At 40.0% G+C, this 20,588-nt stretch overlaps 1 protein-coding gene across 9 annotated transcripts in view; it reads right to left on the reverse strand.

Annotated features, from left to right (window-relative positions):
- ARHGAP12 (Rho GTPase activating protein 12) overlaps window positions 1-19,597 on the reverse strand; it is a 108,310-nt gene extending 88,713 nt beyond the window's left edge. For 2 of the 9 annotated variants that reach the window (XM_081057510.1, XM_081057508.1), the window contains exons 1-3: window positions 19,369-19,560; window positions 4,260-4,298; window positions 2,266-3,014 (exon numbers count right to left, since the gene is read on the reverse strand). In XM_081057510.1, coding sequence (XP_080913636.1) covers window positions 2,266-2,943 — 678 coding nt within the window. In that variant the 5' untranslated portion in view covers window positions 2,944-3,014; window positions 4,260-4,298; window positions 19,369-19,560. Of the gene's footprint in view, window positions 1-2,265; window positions 3,015-4,259; window positions 4,299-19,255; window positions 19,277-19,368 lie in introns of those variants that run through there. The other 7 variants (XM_081057502.1, XM_081057507.1, XM_081057506.1 and 4 more) reach the window with 7 other exon arrangements.
- Between the last annotated feature and the right edge of the window lie 991 nt (window positions 19,598-20,588).

Below are 20,588 nucleotides of genomic sequence, written 5' to 3' on the forward strand. Positions count from 1 at the left end.
AAGAGACTGCCCTTTGACGGGAGAGACAACGCTCTCATTGCACTGGGGGAAAGATGACTGCTGATTCAGGTGTACTTACAGATTTGATGGTGGAAATAATAACAGCAACAATAATAATGACATATGAGACACACGGAAGTAATAATGACAGCTATGATTTACTGAATACTTACTGTGATAGCCAAACCCCAAGATGGCCCCCAATGATCTTGTATCCTGATATTTACACCCAGTACGGTCTCCCCCACACAGAATAGGGCTGTACTGTATAATCGGTAAGACATGACAGCATGCATCTTCCAAGATTTGGGCAAAAAAAAGACAATGAAGCTTCTACCTTGTTCTCTCTTGGATTGCTCTTTCTGGGGGAAAGCTTGGCACAACGTGCAAGCATCTGTGAAGAGGCCCAACTAGCACCATGTGAGTGAGCCGTCTGCAAAGCAGCCCCTCCAGCGCCAGTAAGCCTGACGGCTGTAACCTCATGAGAGACCCAGTCTTTAAACTTACCCGACTAAGCTGCTTTTGAATTACTGACCCACAGAAACAGTGAGAGAATCAATGTGCACTGTTTTGAGCCACTAGACATTGGGGTAATTCATTAAGCAGCAATAGATACCGAAAAGACTTATGTGCCAGGCACAGTTCTAAGCATATTAGGGATAGTAACCCACTTAATCCTCAACAGCTCTGTGATCCCCATTTTAGGATGAGAAAACTGAGACACAGAGAAGTAATTTGTCCCAATTATCACACAGCTGGTATGTGACGAAATGATGGAAACCATCAAGTGAACCTTCATGGATTCCAGATTCAAATCGAAAGCCAACACTAATACCGGCCATGCGTGCAGTACAGCCTCCTCAGAGCTGAAACCGGTTCCATCCCATAGCTTTTATTTTTGCTGATCAGAGAGCAGGAAAAAGCAGATGAATCAGAGAACTGAAGAAAATGGAAAAACTTTGAACAGTTGCCATGAAGAGTGAAGAAGAGGACAGGCCAGAGCAATCTAACGGGATTTCCAAACAGTGATAGTTAAGGGCCCAGCAGAGGTTAGGGGCCATGCACGACCTTGCACGCCATGGATTGACCGTAATGAAGCGAACACAGGCTGGCTAGTGTACCTAAATAAAAACCATAAATTTGATGTGTGAAACAGTAGTGATGGCTAGATGGAAGAGAAAGCACGTCTTTCCCAAATCCCACTAGCTCAGTAAGAAGCCACGTCTAAAAAAATTCCAAGAAACACTATATATTCCATGTCAAAGTAGCACATAAAGACTGAAAAAAAGAAAGTCTACTAAGACGAATGATGACAAACTGACAATGCTACCTCATGTTACTATCTTGATCTCAAAGATCTGAAGTTTTTCTAGAGAATTTTCCCTTTTTCCAATTTCCATTCAAAATGTCACAAAAAATTTCAAAACCTATCAAAGAACACACTAGTTCCATTACAATCAGACCATACCTAAGAGCAGCCTCACAATTATTTACTGATTTAACTTGATGAATAAATATTACAATAGAGCTTTAAGTCAAAAATTTATCAAATTCACTTAAAGTTGGACTTTTCCAAATACATTTAAGTTCCAATTTCATGCACATGCTTTTAAAATTACTTCACTTTACCAGTAAACTAATCTCGAAATAACATTAGGTGAGGAAAAGTCAAAAACCAAACCATACACACATAAAATTTTTTCCAGGCAATGAAATTAAGTGTGGATACTTAGACACTTAACATACAGAAATGCATAAATGGAGGAAAAGGGTTGTGAGCTCTGTATTTTTCTCAATATTCAAAGTTCACAAATAAGTTTCAAAAAACAAGAATTAGTTAATATTCCAGTGACATCTTTCCTCATATATCCATTATTACCTCGAGACTTATTGGAAACAAGTCAAAATGGGTACTGCTAGAAAAACTTTTTCTAGTAAAAGAAATATCACTGGGTAAATTAAGTAAGTCCTTTCTACCCTATGCATAATCCATAAAGAGGAAAAAAAATTTTTCCACACCGAAAGTATTGCTTAGTCCTATAAAGGTAAAGAAGATTTATGGAAACCATAAAGTGAACCTTTATGAACTCCACACGTTATTTCACATATTCTCTAAGTCTTTAAATCAAGATAGAACCCGTGTATTCTGAAAACATAAAGTAAAATAAACAATTCTTAACTTTACAAAGATCTTTTTTAGTATAAATAAAATCTATAGGATCTTTATTAAGGTCCAAATGTCTCATTGTCTACTTTCAATCTTACCCTTATCTGTTCGGTGGAGCTGCTGCTAAGTTCATCACCAGACTCAGAATCTTGATGTATCCTTTCTGAGCCTTCTCCTGCTGAATCACAGGACTGTTCCTGGGAGAAGCTAGTTTTCTCTATGTCCAAGAACTCAGGACCGGGAAAGTGACCAAATAAGCGCGTCCTGTTTTGGCCGGAAACTTTAGGAGAATGTGAGTCACTGTTAAACTTGCCATTATTATGGGTCAGGTCCAGGCTTAGGTTGAGAGTCTGACTTGGATTATAATTGGGTCCAAAATTCTGATTGGCATCACGAATAAGACCTGTTCCTTGAACAGACGACGATGGCTTTCCGAAACTTGAAAGCTCAGGCAATTTGTTCACATTTTCTGCTGATCTCTGGAGATGCAGACTCTGCATCATTTTCACAGAATTATTTGGCGGTCCAGCCGCCTGTTTAACAGGCGGCATCAGAGCTTTGCGGGTGACTTCCTTAACATACTGGGCTGGCACATAAAACGCTTTGGAGCTCTCATCTGGTTTGACTTGCCACCAGTCATCATTGGTCTTTTTCACCAAGATGTATCGTTCTCCTTGTTTGATCACAATCTTTCTGTCCTTTGCTTCATATTCGTAATCATATTCCACTTCAATATACACTTGTCCTGGAAGAATCTTGCCACTTCTGTCAGCCATTTTTATTCAATAATATTCACCTCTCAAGAAGGATAGTAAGCCACATTATGGCTTTATGGCTTGTTGGATAGCTATTTTTATTTAAATGGAGGAATAGAATGAAGAAAAAGGTTAACATAGTCTGAATTTTTGATATTTTCACAAGCATCACATAATACAAGCCATCTAAATCTCAAACTCAGAAAGTAAACATGTGTCTAATGTTTTATACTGTCCTACATTAAAAACACTCTCATGACACTGTAATCTACATTTGTCACACATATGACCAATATCAAAACAGTGACTGGAACAGAAAATACACTAACCAGCCAGACACAAGACTATCAAAAATAAGAGGTGAGAAGAATGTTCCTTCTTTTCATGACCTCAAACCTCCACTTTCTTTGAAGGGCTCACTAATAATAACTAATGTGTATCAGGCACCTTCCAAGCTCCAGCACTGGTCTACGTTCACTGTGTGCCTTATCTAAGATCCCCGCTGCAGTTGGAGATGACTTTCAAAGACCCTGTACTCAAGTCAAGCCCTAACCACTGTGGGATGAACTGTGTTCCCCAAAACGGTACGTGTAAGTCCTAACCCAGGACCTGTGAATGTGACCTTCTTTGGAAATAGGGTCCTTGCAGATGTAATCCATTTAAGACAAAGTTATACTTGATTAGGGACAGCTCCAAAATCCAATGACTGGTGTCTTTATAAGGAGCGAGATATTTGAAAAGAAGGCGAGGAGGCACAGAGGGAAGAAGCCCAAATGAAGACAGGCAGATACTGGAGTGAGGCAGCTACAAGCCAGGAAATGCCAAGGATGTTGGCACCACCGGAAGCTAGAAAGAGGCAAGGCAGCACTGTCTCCTAGAGCCCTCAGAGGGAGCACAGCCCTGCTGACACCTTTGCTTTGGACATCTAGCTTCCGAACCTGTGAGACAATAAGTTTTGTTGTTTTAAGGCACCCAGCTTGTGACACCTTGTTATAGCAGCCCTGGGAGACTAATACACTCAACCCAGCGCTCAAGGGTCCTAAGGCAAACCTGAGTAACTCTGAACACTGGGCACGGAAAACATTTACCCATGGTCCCATGACAACCTGCCAGTTTTCCACAGCATCCAACCACTGGGTGTGATATGACTGTACGCTAACTATGACTAACAATCACTCTCCTAAGGACAATACTCTTTGCTGTAATAGATAAACCCAGAGTCTGGCTAACAAATAAGTTAGTGATATAATTTAAGTAACTAAAATTTACTTTCTAGACAAATTTCTTGAATAACAAATTTAATATAGTAATGTTTCAAAAATAAAAATAAAACTTACCTTCGAAGGGGAAATAAATATCCAGTATTACATTTAAACCTATAAAAAAAAATAAAGTTATGAATTAACTTTAGCCAGGATTGCTTAAATAAAGCTAAGACTACAATGCCGATCCCATTTTAGAAGCCTAACTCTGGAGCTATAAGGAACACAGCACCATTTATCACCGTTCTGTTCAGCACCGCCTCCCACATGTGGACAAGCACAGGTATATTCTACCACCACCCTCTCCTACTTCACTTCCGCATTGTTTCAACTTCATTGTTGTCCCTTATTTTTATTCTGACAGAAATAGCTTTTTAAACTTCTAATATTAGAAAACTTTTGTAAAATTGTTAAAATGACCAAACTGTCTCTCAGGTGTATGATGCTGAGTGGATAAAGAGAATGAAAACAGTGTTAAAAGTTGTTGGAAGCCCTGCCCATGTTTCCCCGCAGGGTACTTACTAATTATAAACAGGGAAGTAAACCTTTACGATAGACATCTGTCAGTCATGAGCTTAAACTACTGGTCACACGTAGGAACACCAACGTGGGACAGGCATCCTGCTGATCTATGCCCCCCAACGTGATGCCGTAAGACATCACAATGGCACCTATGTTGTACTCTTGTCCCAAAAAAATGTTTAAACTTTAGCTAATTATGAGGAAACAAACAAATCCAGAATGTTAGACACTCTATTAGACAACAGACCTGAACTCTTCAAAAAAAAAAAAATGATTTCATGAAAAATGAAAAAGGGATGGGCCGGCCCGGTGGCTCAGGCGGTTAGAGCTCCGTGCTCCTAACTCCGAAGGCTGCCGGTTCGATTCCCACATGGGCCAGTGGGCTCTCAACCATAACGCTGCCGGTTCAACTCCTCGAGTCCCGCAAGGAATGGTGGGCAGCGCCCCTGCAACTAAGATTGAACACGGCACCTTGAGCTGAGCTGCCTCCCGGATGGCTCAGTTGGTTGGAGCGCGTCCTCTCAACCACAAGGTTGCCGGTTTGACTCCCACAAGGGATGGTGGGCTGCGCCTCCTGCAACTAGCAACAGCAACTGGACCTGGAGCTGAGCTGCGCCCTCCACAACTAAGACTGAAAGGATAACAACTTGACTTGGAAAAAAGGCCTGGAAGTACACAATGTTCCCCAATAAAGTCCTGTTCCCCTTCCCCAATTAAATCTTTAAAAAATATATTCCAATAATTTTTTAAAAAGAAAGAAAAATGAAAAAGGGATTCTTCTAGATGAAATGAGACTATACAGACACACAACCAACAAATCCACATGATGTTCCAATAGATACCTACACCTGACCATATCAAAACTCCACTGCCTACCTCTACCCCCCAGCCCTGGCAAATCTGGATGGTCTTTTCCCCTCACAGGAACTGAGAAATTCTGACCTTCCAAATGTTCAGCTTCTACTTTTCCAGCCATATCAGGATCTTAGTCACTATGTGCTTTAATCCTTTTTCCTTATGGAAGTTTTTCGCTACAATGTTTCAAAATTCCACACAAATATTTATCCTTGGGTGGTTTGTTTTTTCTCCCCCAGAAGTAATAAAACAAAAAATATCTGAAGACAGAGAAACAAGTAAGGGAATCTGCAGCAGGTTACAGTAGTTAAACATATTAAAATTGGTCAGGTATTTATCCATAGGAATGGAGAAAAGGGAAGTGAAGAATCACAAGTAAACTCTATGATGTCAGGCCAGTCAGAGGGGGGCTGCAGGGTGGGGAGCAGCAACGGGTAAAGGCCAGTCCCCGATCAGCCTCTGTCACGGCCAAGTTTTATGGCTACACCTTCCCCATGACCAGACTACCAAAATAAGCACAGAGAAAGTAGTTTCACCGCTTTCAACATGAGACATCCAACCTAAAGATTTAGTTAACAGGCAATGAGAATCGGGAAGACAAGAAAGAGAAGTAGTCAAAAGACATCTATATAGAAAAGGTAGGTAGATACCAAGGTAGGTGACATAAGCAAGAGTGACACAGTGGGATAAGAGAACAGGAGCTGTGACAGATTTCTAGGTAATATCAGGGTGGAGGATGGGAGGCCCCAACAGAGACTAATGAAATTATACACTTCTAGAAAGTTACATAGCAGGAATTATGTATTACAATCCAATGTCCACAAAAAGTTAGATAAAATAAAAATGAAAATAAAAGCCTTATACACGATGGAGTCAAAAAAATTAAAATAATGATGGGGTAGCTCTAAAAGCTTAGATCTAAGTGAAAATTTTCTGCACGGGCTGAATAACTTATGTTGCTTATTTTTATTCAAAAACATAAGCTGTATTAAAACAAATGTTTATAATTTTAATTTTGGCTTGTTTGTTTCTTCCTCTATTCCCCAAACTCATGGATTCTTCTCTGCAGATTAGCTTGTGCACTGTTCATCCTGGTAATCTATCCTCTCAAGTATTTTGGTTAGAATCTTACTCATTCAACTACAACACTCACTGAGTACACACTCCACTAACGGAAATATATTCTATACTCATCACCACACTCCTGCATTCATCACATACACACCCTTAGAACTGCTAAGTACCCAACCACGAGTATAACGTTTTTGCCCAGTACCAACTAACTACTTTTCTTTAGTTTCAAAAATATCCATGTAGGCTTTTCATGACGCTTGCCAGTCTTCTTCATGTTTCAGCAAAAACAAACGGAACACATGGACACTCTCACAGACACACAACTGCTTACAGCTTTTACTTCTCTTCCCGTGAGTCAGAGTCAGAACTTTCTATCGCGCTATTTTAAAATCTAATACCCTCCTCCTTTCTGTCTGCCAATTTATCTCATTTTCTATCCTACCACAAACTACACAGCTCAGCAAATGTTATCATCCTCCCCCAGGACATCTGCTTCAATCATCTACATCTCTCAGAATGATATCCTTACTAGGTATGTCAAAAAAGTATACTAGTAAACAAAATCTTAAGAGAAATATAGTAAATGTATCCATAATTAATGAATTTACAATTTAAGTCTAACACACATTATGCGCAACCTATTTGGCATTCTAGTACCACAAACAACAAATAAATGTTAATATAGCCTGGCGATGTGCTCGCTTCGGCAGCACATATACTAAAATATAGCCTGGCGCACGTAAATGATAACCAATTTTAAAATACCACAATTTAAGCACCGATTCTTAATAACGAAGTCCTCTAAGTAGTTTCAAAAGTACTTGTTTAAAGCTAACAATCCTTGAACAGGCCTGTACTAAAGAAATCAATTAAACTTAATGAGCACAACAAAAACATTAAGAACAATTCCAGCATAAGAAATTACTTCACCAAGTTATTCTGTAAATTGCACACTTAACAAAAAATCATAGGGCCCTTAAAAGTTTTTTCTTAAGGCATGATCCCTGTTTTCTAAGAATAAAAATATATATAAGACATTTCCTTAGGTCTAAAGAAGCAGAGGAAAGTGTAATGATTAAATTATAAATTATTCTGGCCATGAAGAAATAGCAAAAATAGGAACAATAGAAAAGATACAGAAAATAATCGGATAACTGGAAAGCAGCAGAGAACACAGCCAAGTGTAAACTGCTAAAGGAAACTCAAAACCAAGATTTAAATCTGAAACAAAAATGAGGAACCAAACAAAGAAGTGTTCGGGGAAGCAAGCCTATTTTAATAAAAATGACATCTGCATGAGGTATTTTAGGAAGATTTGTGCCACAGTCTTTTTCAGTCAGAAATGGGTGAACATGACTTTTTCTTGGATTGTTACAAGAATGGAGAAAATATTCCAATTTGTAAAGGAAAAAATGTGACCTTGGAATTGGCAACGAATTTTTAGATTCACCTACCAAATGCATGATTCACAAAAGGAAATAAAGTAGAACTTTATTAAAATGTAAAACTTCTGCTCTGTGAAAGCCACTGCTAAAAGTATGAAAACACAAAGGAGAAAATATTTGCAAAACACATCTGATGAAGTACTTGTATCCAAAATATACAAAGAACTCTTAAAACTCAACAAAATGAAACAATTTTTTCACGTGGAAAAAGGATCTGAGAAGACACATCATGAAAGAAAATATGGCAAGTAAGCACATGAAAAAATTTTCAATATCATGTCATTAGGGAATTGCAAATTAAAACGAGATACCACTGCCCATCTATTAAAACGGCTAAAATACAAAAGCTGACAACACCAAATGCTGGTGAGAAGGTAGAGCAACAGGAATACATTGCTAGTAGGAACGTGAAATGGAGCAGCCACTTTGAAAGACAGTTTACCTAGCAGTTTCTTACAAAGTAACATGGTCTTACCACACGATCTAGCAATCACACTTCTAGGTGTTTACCCAAATGAGTTGAAAACCAATTTCCACAAAAAGTCCTGCAGCAAATGTTTACAGGAGCTTTATTTGTAACTGCCAAAAACTGAAAGCAACCAAAATATCCTATAATAGGAGCAAGAATAAACCGTTAGGCATAATACAATGGAATATTCAGTGATAAAAAAGAAATGGGCTATCAAGCAAAGAAAAGATACAAATAAAGCTTAGATATATTTTGCTAAGTGAAAGAAGTCAGTCTGAAAAAGCTACACACTGACTGATATCAATTATACGGCATTCTGGAAGTCAAAACCACACAGAGAGTGATTGCTAGGGAAGGAAGGGAGGGTTCCATAGAAGCAGCACAGGGGATTCTTTCAGGCCAATAAAACAATTGTGTATGATACTGTAACGGTAGATGTATGACATCATGTACTTATCACAACCCAGTAATCTTTATAACACAAAATATGAACTTGAATGTCTGCAAATTTTAAAAGATCGGTTAGGAGTTCCGGGGAATCCCATCATGGAAATCAGATGTGACAGGACAGTCTAACAGGTTTACGAATATATGGAACGACCTCACTGAGGGGTGGAGAGTAGATGCTGATCTATCAACTAATTTTGGAAATAAGTGGGTCTATAAGAATATAGACAAAGTAACTGCATATAAGTACTGTGTTCTAGTAAATAAAAACGTTCCCCATAGGAGTGTGAGTTAAAATTTTTGATACACACACACACACACACACACACACACGAATTGAAGAATTCAGTAAATGGAATGTGGTGGTGGGAGACAGGTTTCTCAATGTCGGAGTGGAAATTTATAGATAAGCAAGGGGAAAGGTTCTACTGATCCATGTGATAACAGATCAGACTTGGAGACATCAGTATGAACTCAATGAACTCATTTTTAGCTTACGAAAGATACAGGTGATTACATTTAAAAACTTACAGATACGTGTCTACACTCTGCTTAGTACACACACATTTCCTTGTAGTCAGTAAAAATGACGCCCTAGCAGCAACAAGCACACTGCCACCCAGATTTGGTTTCTAATACCATCCTCCAAATAAAGAACCATGGCTCTTTGGAAAAATGGCTGATTCTAGAACAGGAGTGAAAACTACATAAGATGAGCCTAGAGCATCTTGCAGTGGCACACTGACAGTCCTACCTCCTCCACCTGGATTTTAAGTACTTAACTTAAATGCTTCTTATTATTGGACAATTGTCTTCGTAAACTTTAACTCAAAAGTGATAACATACGTTTGATATTCAGATTGACATATTTTACATTATGCTGTCCCACATTTAAATAATTTAAATAAACTCATTTTTTTCTTTACGTTTCAACATTGCATTTATGGAGAATCACAGTACCTGTTTTTCTTATGAAAACACAAATTACAATTATTTAAGAGGTACCTGGGTTCTCCATTATCAGTGGTTGTTATATCTTTGAAAGCATTCTAAAATGATCTCTTTTACACGGAGATGCAAATCCTGACCCAGTTAATATGTAACAGAACAAAAAGAAGCCCATTATATTCAAAAGAATTTTGCAAACTCAGTACTTCAGAGCCCTGATCAAGCCGTTTCAGACCCAAAAACACTAAACATTAAACTGGGTTTTAATCCCTCGAGATCCAGTTGCACACACTAAGAGTTTTAATGTGATGATGTAGAACAGCAAGAAGAAAGTCTGTGAGGTTAAAAACTCAACATCAGTAAAAAGTCTGAGGAACAAAAAAATGTTTTCTTAAGCAAAAATGTTAACTTCCTTTTCCTTTAATCGAAAGCTACCTATATGGACAATAGCTTCACATGGACCTTTAAAACTACCTTTCTATGATGATCATTCTGCTCCTACACCTTTCAGCTTTTTACTCCCCCTCTAAATGCATTCCACTAAATGGATTCTTTCTTCTATACCCTCAACACCTCAACCCCATAATTTCTTAATAGGAACTTTCTTAAAAAAGGAAATTAACTTTTTTTTTTTACAGTTCATACAATTTTGATCTTGCTTCTGTGGCATCTCATTGACCCCACCCCGCTTGTAACAACTTGGTTTTCCTTTGGGGGAGCACCCATGTCCACTCTCAGTCCATGTTGTTATACAAGTTGTTACATGTTAATAAGAAAATCATAACCTTGGTCTTTATAGTTTAATAGGATTTCTAATCCTCTAATAATTTAGAATAAAAACTTTATTTGCTTCACAATGGCACAACTCTATGGGTTATTCAGGCATAACCCCCCAAAACCCATTCAGATGTTCCTCCAAAACTATACATATTACTCTCTTAAAATCTTTGACATGGGCCGGTGGCTCAGGCGGTTGGAGCTCCGTGCTCCTAACTCCGAAGGCTGCCGGTTCGATTCCCACATGGGCCAGTGGGCTCTCAACCACAAGGTTGCCAGTTCGATTCCTAGAGTCCCACAAGGGATGGTGGGCGCAGCCCCTGCAACTAAGATTGAACACGGCACCCTGAGCTGAGCTGCCTCCCGGATGGCTCAGTTGGTTGGAGCACGTCCTCTCAACCACAAGGTTGCCGGTTTGACTCCCGCAAGGGATGGTGAGCTGCGCCCCCTGCAACTAGCAACGGCAACTGGACCTGGAGCTGAGAGGCGCCCTCCACAACTAAGACTGAAAGGACAACAACTTGAATTGGCAAAAAAAATCTTTGACGTGACTACTTACATTCAACCACTTTCAAATGTTTACAAAGTCCCGTGCTTTAAAAAAAGATATAAACCACAAAACAAAGGCAAATAAATCTACAAGTGTAGTGACTATTAAAGTCTGGCTGTTGCAAAGTAATAGTAACACATCAATAACTCACTTAATAAAAGAAATATTTTTATAATGCTTAAATTATGCCAGTCTACTTAAATTAACATTGTGATAAGAAGTGTCATTATAGGCAAAGGATTTGAATACACATTCTTCCAAAGATGTACAAATGGTCAACAAGCACGTGAACCGATGTTCACAATCACTATTAGGGAAACGCAAATCAAAGCCACAATGAGAAACCAGTTCATACCATTAAGATGCCTATTGTAGAACCACAACAAAAAAACAGAAATAACAAGTGTTGGTGAGAATGTGGAAAAACTGGAATTCTTGTGCATTGCTGGTGGGAATGTAAAACAGTGTAGCCACTGGGGAAAACAGTATGAAATGTTTTCAAAACATTAAAAATAAAACTGCCATATGATCCAGAAATTCCATCTCTGGATATACATCCAAAAGAACTGAAAGCAGAGACTGGAACAGATATATGTACAGCCATGCTCATATAGCAGCCTTATTCACAATAGTCAGAAAGGTGGAAGCAAATCGAATGTCCCTAGGTGGATAAATGGCTAAGAAGAACGTGGTATATACATATGATAAAATATTATATGGTATATATTACCACAATAAAGAATCACTGGAGAATAATAGCATTTAAATCATCTTATACCTATCTATCCTAAAGTCACTAAAATCCTCACCTAGCTTTTACAGATCTTCCTTCAAAGTAAACATTAAAAGGCAAACATTCAAACTTTTGGAAAACTGAAAAGTAGCACTTATGTTGCATACAAATGATGAATTACCAATCTCTCAGAGCTTTCTGTCCTCTACTGGAAAAGAAAACACTCCATGAGTCTTAACTTTTATTCAAGTTTAAATTATTTTACCAAACACTAAAAACCCAATAATGCAAATTAAAACCAAAACAAGATATCACTACAAGCCAACGACAATAAAGTCATTTTTTTAAAAAAATTTTTTTAAAGACAATATAAAGTGCTGACAAGGGTACCCACAGCTGGAACACTCAAACAGTGCCAGTGAGAATGCGAAATGGTACGGCCAGCTGAGTAGCTTCTCATAAAGACATTGCCATAAACTATATTCTGGGCCATGAAAAAAATCTCAATAAATTTAAAAGGACTGAAATTATACAAAGTGTTTTCTCTGACAATTAAATTATAAATCAGTAAAAAGATATCTTAAAACCCCCAAATTTGTTGTTGGAAATCTAAACTACACATTTCTAAAATCAGAGGTCAAAGCAGAAATCAAACAGGAAATTTGAACTGAATGAAAATGAAAACACGACATTTCCAAATGTGTGGGATGCAGTTAACGTAGTGCTTAGAGCAAATGCATAGCACTAAATTCCCATGTTAAAAGAAAAAAGGTCTCAAACGACATAAGCCTCCACCCTAAGAAACTAAATAAAAAAGAGCAAATCTAACCCAAAGCAAGCAGAAAAAGGGACATGATAAAGATCAGAGAAGAAATCAATAAAACAGTAAGATGTTAGAGGAAATCAAAAAAAAACCAGAAGCTGATTCTTTGAGATCACTAATACTGGTAATTCTCTAGCCAAACTGATCAAAAACAAAGAGAAAAAGCACAAATGACCAATATCAGGAATAAGACAAGGGATACAACTATAGATCCTTAAAGACACGAAAAGGAAGATAATATGAACTTTATGCCAATAAATTCAACAACTTACATGAACTGGACCAATTTCTTTTTATTATTTATCTCAAACTCATTTATTGTTTTAGCAAGTGATGAGAAGTCTGAGAGGTACATTACTCCATCATCTGAGATTTGGCAGTGTGGGTGGTGAGGGTGAGGTTTGCTTCACTAAGGAAGTTTTTTGATGTTTATGAGAGCTCTGTTTAGTTGAAGAACATGGTTGAAAAATCCTTTAAGCCGAATGCAAGTTCAGGTAGCAAGTGCTTCTGGCCAAATGGAGTCAAGATGAACTGAATTTAGTCTTTCACCTGTGCTAGGGTGGAGGGGCGGCAACTCGAGAGGCGCCAGAGACACAGGGGAAAGACTGAGCCCAGTGGCCCCAGGGTGAGGGCTGCAGGGACAGCTGCCACCATCCCTTGGGGAGCCTGCCCCAAGCGCAGCCTCGAACTGGACAAATTTCTTGAAAGACAAATTACCAAAGCTTACGAAGAAACTGTCTTTAAAATAAATTGAATCTGTCTTTTAAAATCTTCCCACAAAGAAAACTCCTGACCCAGATGGCTTCACTGGTGATTTTACCAAAAATATAAGGAAGGTAATATTTACAAATTCTATACAAACCTCTTTAAAAAAACTGAAACAGAGGAAAAACAGTCCAACTCATTCTATAAGATCAGCATTATCATACCAAAACCAAAGACATTATAAGAAAAACTACAGATCAATATTCCTCATGAACACAGACACAAACATACCTCCAACAAAGAACTCATTTCTAGAATATATAAAGAACTGCACAAGACAATAAGAAGACAAATAACCCAATAAAAATGGGCAAAATATATAAACAGATACTTATCCAGAGAAGATGGACAGACCGTAAATAAGCCCACGAAAAGATGCTCAACATCTTTAGGAAAATGCAAATGAAAACCATAACGAAATAACACTACACATCCATTAGAAGGCTTAAAATTTAAGACTGACCCTGCCAGTGATTTTGAGACTGTGAAACCACTAGAACTCTCCCACACTGCTAGTGGAGGCATAAAACAGCAAGACCACTTTAGAAAAAGTTTGGCAGGTTCTTAAAACTTTTAATATATACCTACGAGCTGACCCAGGGATTCTACTCCTAGGTGTTTACCCAAAAGAAATGAAAGCACATGACACCACAAAGACCTGTATGTGAACGCTCACAGCAGCTTTTTTTTTTTTTTGTATTTTTTTTGTAATAGCCCCAAACTGGAAACAGGTGAGTGGATAAACTAACTGTGGTGTATCTACACAAAGGGACATATCACTCACCAATAAAACGAAGCAAACTACTGATACACACAAAAAACTGGATGAATCTCAAAATAATTTTGCTGAGTGAAAAAAATCCAGACAAGAAAGAGTGCTTACTATAATGATTCCATCTGCATAAAATTCTAGAAAATACAAAATAACCTATCGTGGCAGAAAGATCAAAAGTCACCGAGAACAAGGGCAATGATATACAAAGGGGCTCAAGAAAAATTTTCTTTTGGGGGGTAGGTGATAAATATAGCTCATTATCTTCATAATGGTGATAAGTGGTACATGCTTCCCAGGTATATACATGTGAAAACTCATCAAATTGCACACTTAAGTATGTGCAGTTTATTATACACCTCAATCAAGCTGTTGAACAAAATCCTAACAATGCAAATAAAACTTTCCAGATACCACTATCCCCCTACTAGAATGGCTTTAAACATGTGTATTTGTATTTGGTAAGGCTACCGCCAACTGGAATTCTCACCCATTGCTGGTGGGAATGTAGAATGTTACACCCACTTTGGTAGCTACTTATAAAGGTAAATATACATTTATCATCTGATCTAGCAATTCCTCTTCTACCCAAGAGAAATTAAAAACATAAGTCTACGGAAAGGCCTTACATGAACATTCATAACAGCTTTATTCGTAAGAAACAGAAATTGGAAACATCCCGAAGTCCTATAACCTGGTGAATGCCTAAACAAATTGTGATACAACCATCTGTAAAACAGGAAACAATATAAATCCCAAAAGATCCTTATGTGAATGGAAAAAGAAAATGTGAAAAAGCACTTAGTAAACTATAAAGCACGATAGCGAGCATCACACTAAACACTGCCTATTCAAGGAAGCAAAGCTATGATAGAAAAGTCCTCACAAATCATACAGTATGCAGTCTTCTGTCTGACTTGTTTCACTTAGAATAATGCTTCTGAGGCTCATCCATGTTGATGTATGTATCTGTACTTCATTTCTCTTTACTGCAGAGTGTCAGTGTATTTTAATGTATATTATACCTCAATAAATCTGATTTTTTTAAACAATCCACTAATATATAGCAAAATACAGGTGATTTTCAGCAAATTTTTAAAGATCTTCCTCTAACTTCAAAATATATTCTAAATTTTCCTATAGTAAAGGGAAGGAGCACAGATGTCGGGCCTGAAATTTAAATCTAGGATTTGCCTTTTATCAGCTCTCAGACCCTGAGCACCTTAACTTATCTGAAAAACAAAGGAAACAATACAAACCTCAAAAGATCCTTGTGAGAATGAAAAGAGAAAAAGTACTTTAGAAACAGCAAGGAATGATATTGAGTATCCACAGCAACCACTGTTTACTCAAAGAATCAAAAGTTGTGAGTAGAAAAATATTCCCAAGTGAACTGATAGCTTATAAAAGGAGTCCCTCCTCAAACATCCTCGTGTCCGCCTCTCGCCAGCTATGAGACCTAAGACAAGTCGCTGAACCTCTCTCTGAGCCTCAGTGTTTTCCATTTGTGAAACAGGGCTTATTAATAGGACATATGACACACTAGGAGAATTAAGAATAAACATGTGTGGAGCACTTGGTATAATGCCTGGCACATGGTAAGGGCTTTATAAGTTTTAGCTTATTACAAAAATACTATTATTAATCTATCAGACCTACTACCAGCCTCCATCCTGCCCAGCCTGGCTAGCTGCAGTAGTATAGGTCATATTAGTGATCTAAATCACTGCTTCTCAAATGTTGAGGTAACAATGGAATCACCTGGAGAACTGCTTTAAAACAAAAACAAAAGACTTTATTTTAGGCGAGTTTTAAATTTACAGAATTACTGTGAAATAGTGTAGAGAGTACTATCCCACATACCCTGCCCACAACTTCCCCTACTATTAAAATCTTACATTGGGATTGTATATTTGTCATATTCAATGAACCAATACTGATAATAATATCAATACTTTATTCAGATTTCCTTAGTTTTTCCCTAATGCCCTTTTTCTGTTCTAGGATCCCATTCAGAACACCACATATATTTTTTGGAGTCATATCCTGTAGCTTTTAAAACAAAATTTACTGAAACCCCAGACATTCTAATTAGAGGAAGTATGAGGGAGGGCCCAAAAACTTACATTTCTAACAAATTCCCAAAGGTCACTGATGGGGCTAATCTAAAAATGTACTTCAAATAGCACTGCTCTAGATTCTAGACTCCAGACATGTGCTGTTCAATACAGTAGCCACTAGCCAAACGGGGCTATTGAGTATCTGAAGTGTGGCTAATCCAAGTCGAGATGTGCTGAAAAGTACACATGGGATTTCAAAGACTTAGTCTGAAAAAAGAATGTAAAATATCTCATTAACAATTTCATATTGATTGCATGATAAAACGATAAAATTTATTTACCTCACTTGGATGTTTCTTTTTTCACTTTTTTACTTTTATCACGTAGGTACTTACAACTCGGAAATTACACAGGTGACTGGCATTTATTTCTATTGGAGAGCAGTGCTCAGTGTTGTGGGCTGAAGAGCAGAACCGGTATCACCTGGGGGCTTGTTAGTGTTTAGGTGATTCCCATGCAGTGGAGGGGCCCTTAGAGACGTCAGCATTTAGCAGTTCAGTTCAAATAAAAAACTAATCAACGGCAAACTGAAACTGCAGGATACTTACTAAGCCAATAAAGTCGATAAAGCATAAAAATGGCTGAATCACAGCAAAGCCATCCACAAATGAGGATGTGGCAAAATTAGACCAGTTAATGATCAAAGAAAAGAAAAACCAATAGATTGCTCAAAAGAGCATGATTTGAAAAGCATGATTTAAAGTATAATGACGCTATGTGATACCATCATACCTTTTCACATCTGATTCACTCTACAAAATAATGCATATCTGCAATTTTTGCAACGTATAACTAAACTGTTTAAAAAGTTTAATTCACTTTTCTCTCCCACTATTTATTATAAAATTATAATGCCTCTTTTAGGCAGATTTACCTTAAGCTGCTTTTTCCTAGTACCAATTTTCTCAGCAAAATATTAATGCTACCTATCATTTAACAATTTTACACATCACTGTATTCATTATTTTATTTTAGTCAACGTAAGATTTTTAGTACCCTTTTATTCTTGGAAATATCAACTGCATAACTTAAAGTACTTAAATTTGTAAAGCCCACTTTCCATCCATCTATTTTTTAAAGTAAAGCACTAAACAGATACTATCTAATTAACGAAAGAAAAGCCAAATGATTAACTACAAATCATACGCTATTTTTCTACAGCATTCTCGTACATATGTTCACTTGTGCCTCACAACTGGTGTAGTAAGTAAAAAAATCTATGTTACATAAAATATTGACTATAGATGGACAACTAATATATACAGATGGCATTAAGAATCAGTGACTCAGCAGTCTTCTCCAACTCCTATGGTTGATAAAGTACAAGCAGAAATCTATCAACAAAGACTGGGGCGAGCATGCATTCTCCTATTCTCTCTCTCTCTCTCTCTCTCTCTCTCTCAAACACACACACAATCTATTATATTACACTTTGTTTATTTTTCCACAGAGAAACACCTCCAGAGCAGTGGAGTTACATGCAACCATGGGTCACACATGTACTATGTGCCCTGCCTGGCTGGCTCCTGAGGTTGCATGCACGGCTCAGGGTCAGGCCTTCACTGCCTACTCTTAGGCACAGCTCTGGATTCCCTGATTCCTGCTCTGAACGTTTCCAGGAGCATTTTTAAAACAAGGAGAAACATGACAACAGCTTGACCAAAAAAGGTACAGAAAGATGACCCATTGTTATACACCCTCCTGTAGATTAGGTAAGGAGCACTGGATGTGAACAAATATATCTCCAGGCCACGTTTCCCAACTTTCAAGTATGAAAGAGCAGTGGCCAGGGGCTAGATACTTTTTAACATCCTTTCACTGAAACATTCAGAGTCTTCTGAGGTCTCACCTCTAGAAATGGGTGGCAGAATCTGAACCAGAACCCCAATGACTCCTCATGCAATGCTCCTTTCTCCACATTACCTGCCCTTAGCAATATGTGCACAAGTGGTCAATAAAACCTACTTCCATATGTCATAATTACCCAAAAACCAATACGCGTGTTAATAGCCTTTACCCATTAACAAACACTTCACGTGGAATGACATTAGAACGTTCATAATGGTATGCTTTAGACATGTTGCTTTTCTAGCCTTTGCGAATACATTTAAACCCGCTGCTGCGTCCAGAAGGAAAACATCACACGCCTCTAAAACTGAAGGCCAGTTCTCTAATGACCCCTATGGACATTTCTTCTCAGAGGGTTTGCAGGATCTTAAGATACAACACGGAAAGGACAACCGATTGTCTTGGAAAACGCAGCACGCTGGTGAAGACGATCTTTTTTTTTTTTTTTTTTTTTTAAATTCAAGGACTTCGAGGAGATTCGTCTCCGAAGAGTTGTAGAGCAGCAAATACCCACTTTGCAGGGGCGGGGCACCTCTAAATACTGCAGAGACGAAAGTACCCCGTTTAAGGTCAACAGTCCCGGAGGCGAGGCCCCAGGTGGGCTCCCTGGGTGGGCGGAGGTGTAAACACCCTGAAGCACTCAGGGAGAGGGCACACCACGCAGGGGCAGAAGGCGAGCAAGGAGGGCAGCACCAGCCAGTCTGAGACACACACACACACACACACACACACACCCTCCTTCCTGGGGGCGGGGCGGGCGCTGCCCTCACACAGGAAGTCAGGAAACCCGGGGGGCAGAGGAGGCACAACTTCACACCCTTTAAAACCCTCCCGCCCACGTCAGCCCCTGCGCTAGCCACAGCCCGCCCTGCCCCGCGCGCACTCCCGCGCCCCGACCCCTGCGGCGGCGCCCCCAGCCTCACCTCGCGCGCACCTCGGCGCCGACGCGCCTCCCGCACACGTCTCCCCCAAACTCCGCCGCCCTCAGGGGGCAGAGTCCCGGCCCCGGAACGCCTTTGTGCAGCGCCCCACTAACCTGCCCTCCGTCCGCGGGGACCCGCGCCAGCCACCTTACCGAAGGCTCGGAGGCCTCGCGGGAGGCAGCACCCTCTTCACCAGCACGGGGGCTGCGGGAAGCCGCGACGAGCCTGAACGGCGCTCACACGGCGGCGGCCGCGGCCGGCGGGTTCCCGCAGGCTGGTCTCCGCGGGAGGGTAAGTTCCAGGGCACGTCGGAGCGCGCCGGCGCGGGGGCGGGGGCGGGTCACGTGACGGTGTGGGGGCGTGGCTCGGATCACTGATGGAGAGGCGGGGCGCGGCTCACGTGATGACCCGATGGCCGAGAAGTGGATCGGCATCTGGGGATCCAGGAGCGAGAGGGGAAAGCCGAGGCGGGGTGATGGAGGGGCCGAGGGTCGGACGGGTGCGGGAGCTGCGGACCAATTGGGCGTCAGCACTTTGTAAACAAAAAGTGGGGAGCATTGGGAAAACGCTCGTGGGGATAACGAGGGAAGGGCGAGCCGGAAACGGACCGAGCGCTGGGGTGGCTGGAACGGAGCCCAGGGAACGAGCGAGGCGGTGGGCCCTGCGCGCTCGCGTCCTCGGCCCACTGGCCTACTGGGAGTTGCTGCTGGGCGGAGGTCAGTCGTTCACGGGCCTCCGAAGTCCCGGGGAGACTCGGAAACTGTATCACACGCTACCTGGGGGATGAAATGGAACTCTGGAGACATTGTGCCCATTACCCGGCCCATGCGGAGCTATCCTTTGCGGGGGCCACCAGAACACAGGACTGAAGGGGACCCTGGGGACCCAGGAGCGGCTGCCCCAAAGTCAGGCGACTTCAGAGCAGCAGGACTACTCATTCCGCATCCAGCCATCCCCGGGGCTGCTGTGTACAGGCCCCATGGGGGCCACAGTGTCATTGCCCAAAGTCATCCCATTTTGCAGCGTTTGCAGTCCGGCAGCACAGAATACAGAAGTCAGTGGCGTTCAAGGTTTCTCATAGATTGTCCTATGACAGAAGGAGTTCTGAACTGGGAATCTGGAAAGAGACCTGGCTTCTGCCATGGTCACTTCCCCCTTCTCGGCCTCAGCTATCAAAGGAGCCTGTTGACTGGATTCAAAGGCTTCTTTTTCTAGCTGTAAAATTCAATGACAAGAACGTAACTAAGAAGTATTAAGACTTCAGAAATCACTCATTCAGTAACCAATTTTTGATTGTCGCTATTATGGTGCAGGGATGGAATTTTAATAATGG

This window comes from Rhinolophus hipposideros (genome assembly GCF_964194185.1).
Source record: "Rhinolophus hipposideros genome assembly, chromosome: 1".
Taxonomy (NCBI): Eukaryota; Metazoa; Chordata; class Mammalia; order Chiroptera; family Rhinolophidae; genus Rhinolophus; species Rhinolophus hipposideros.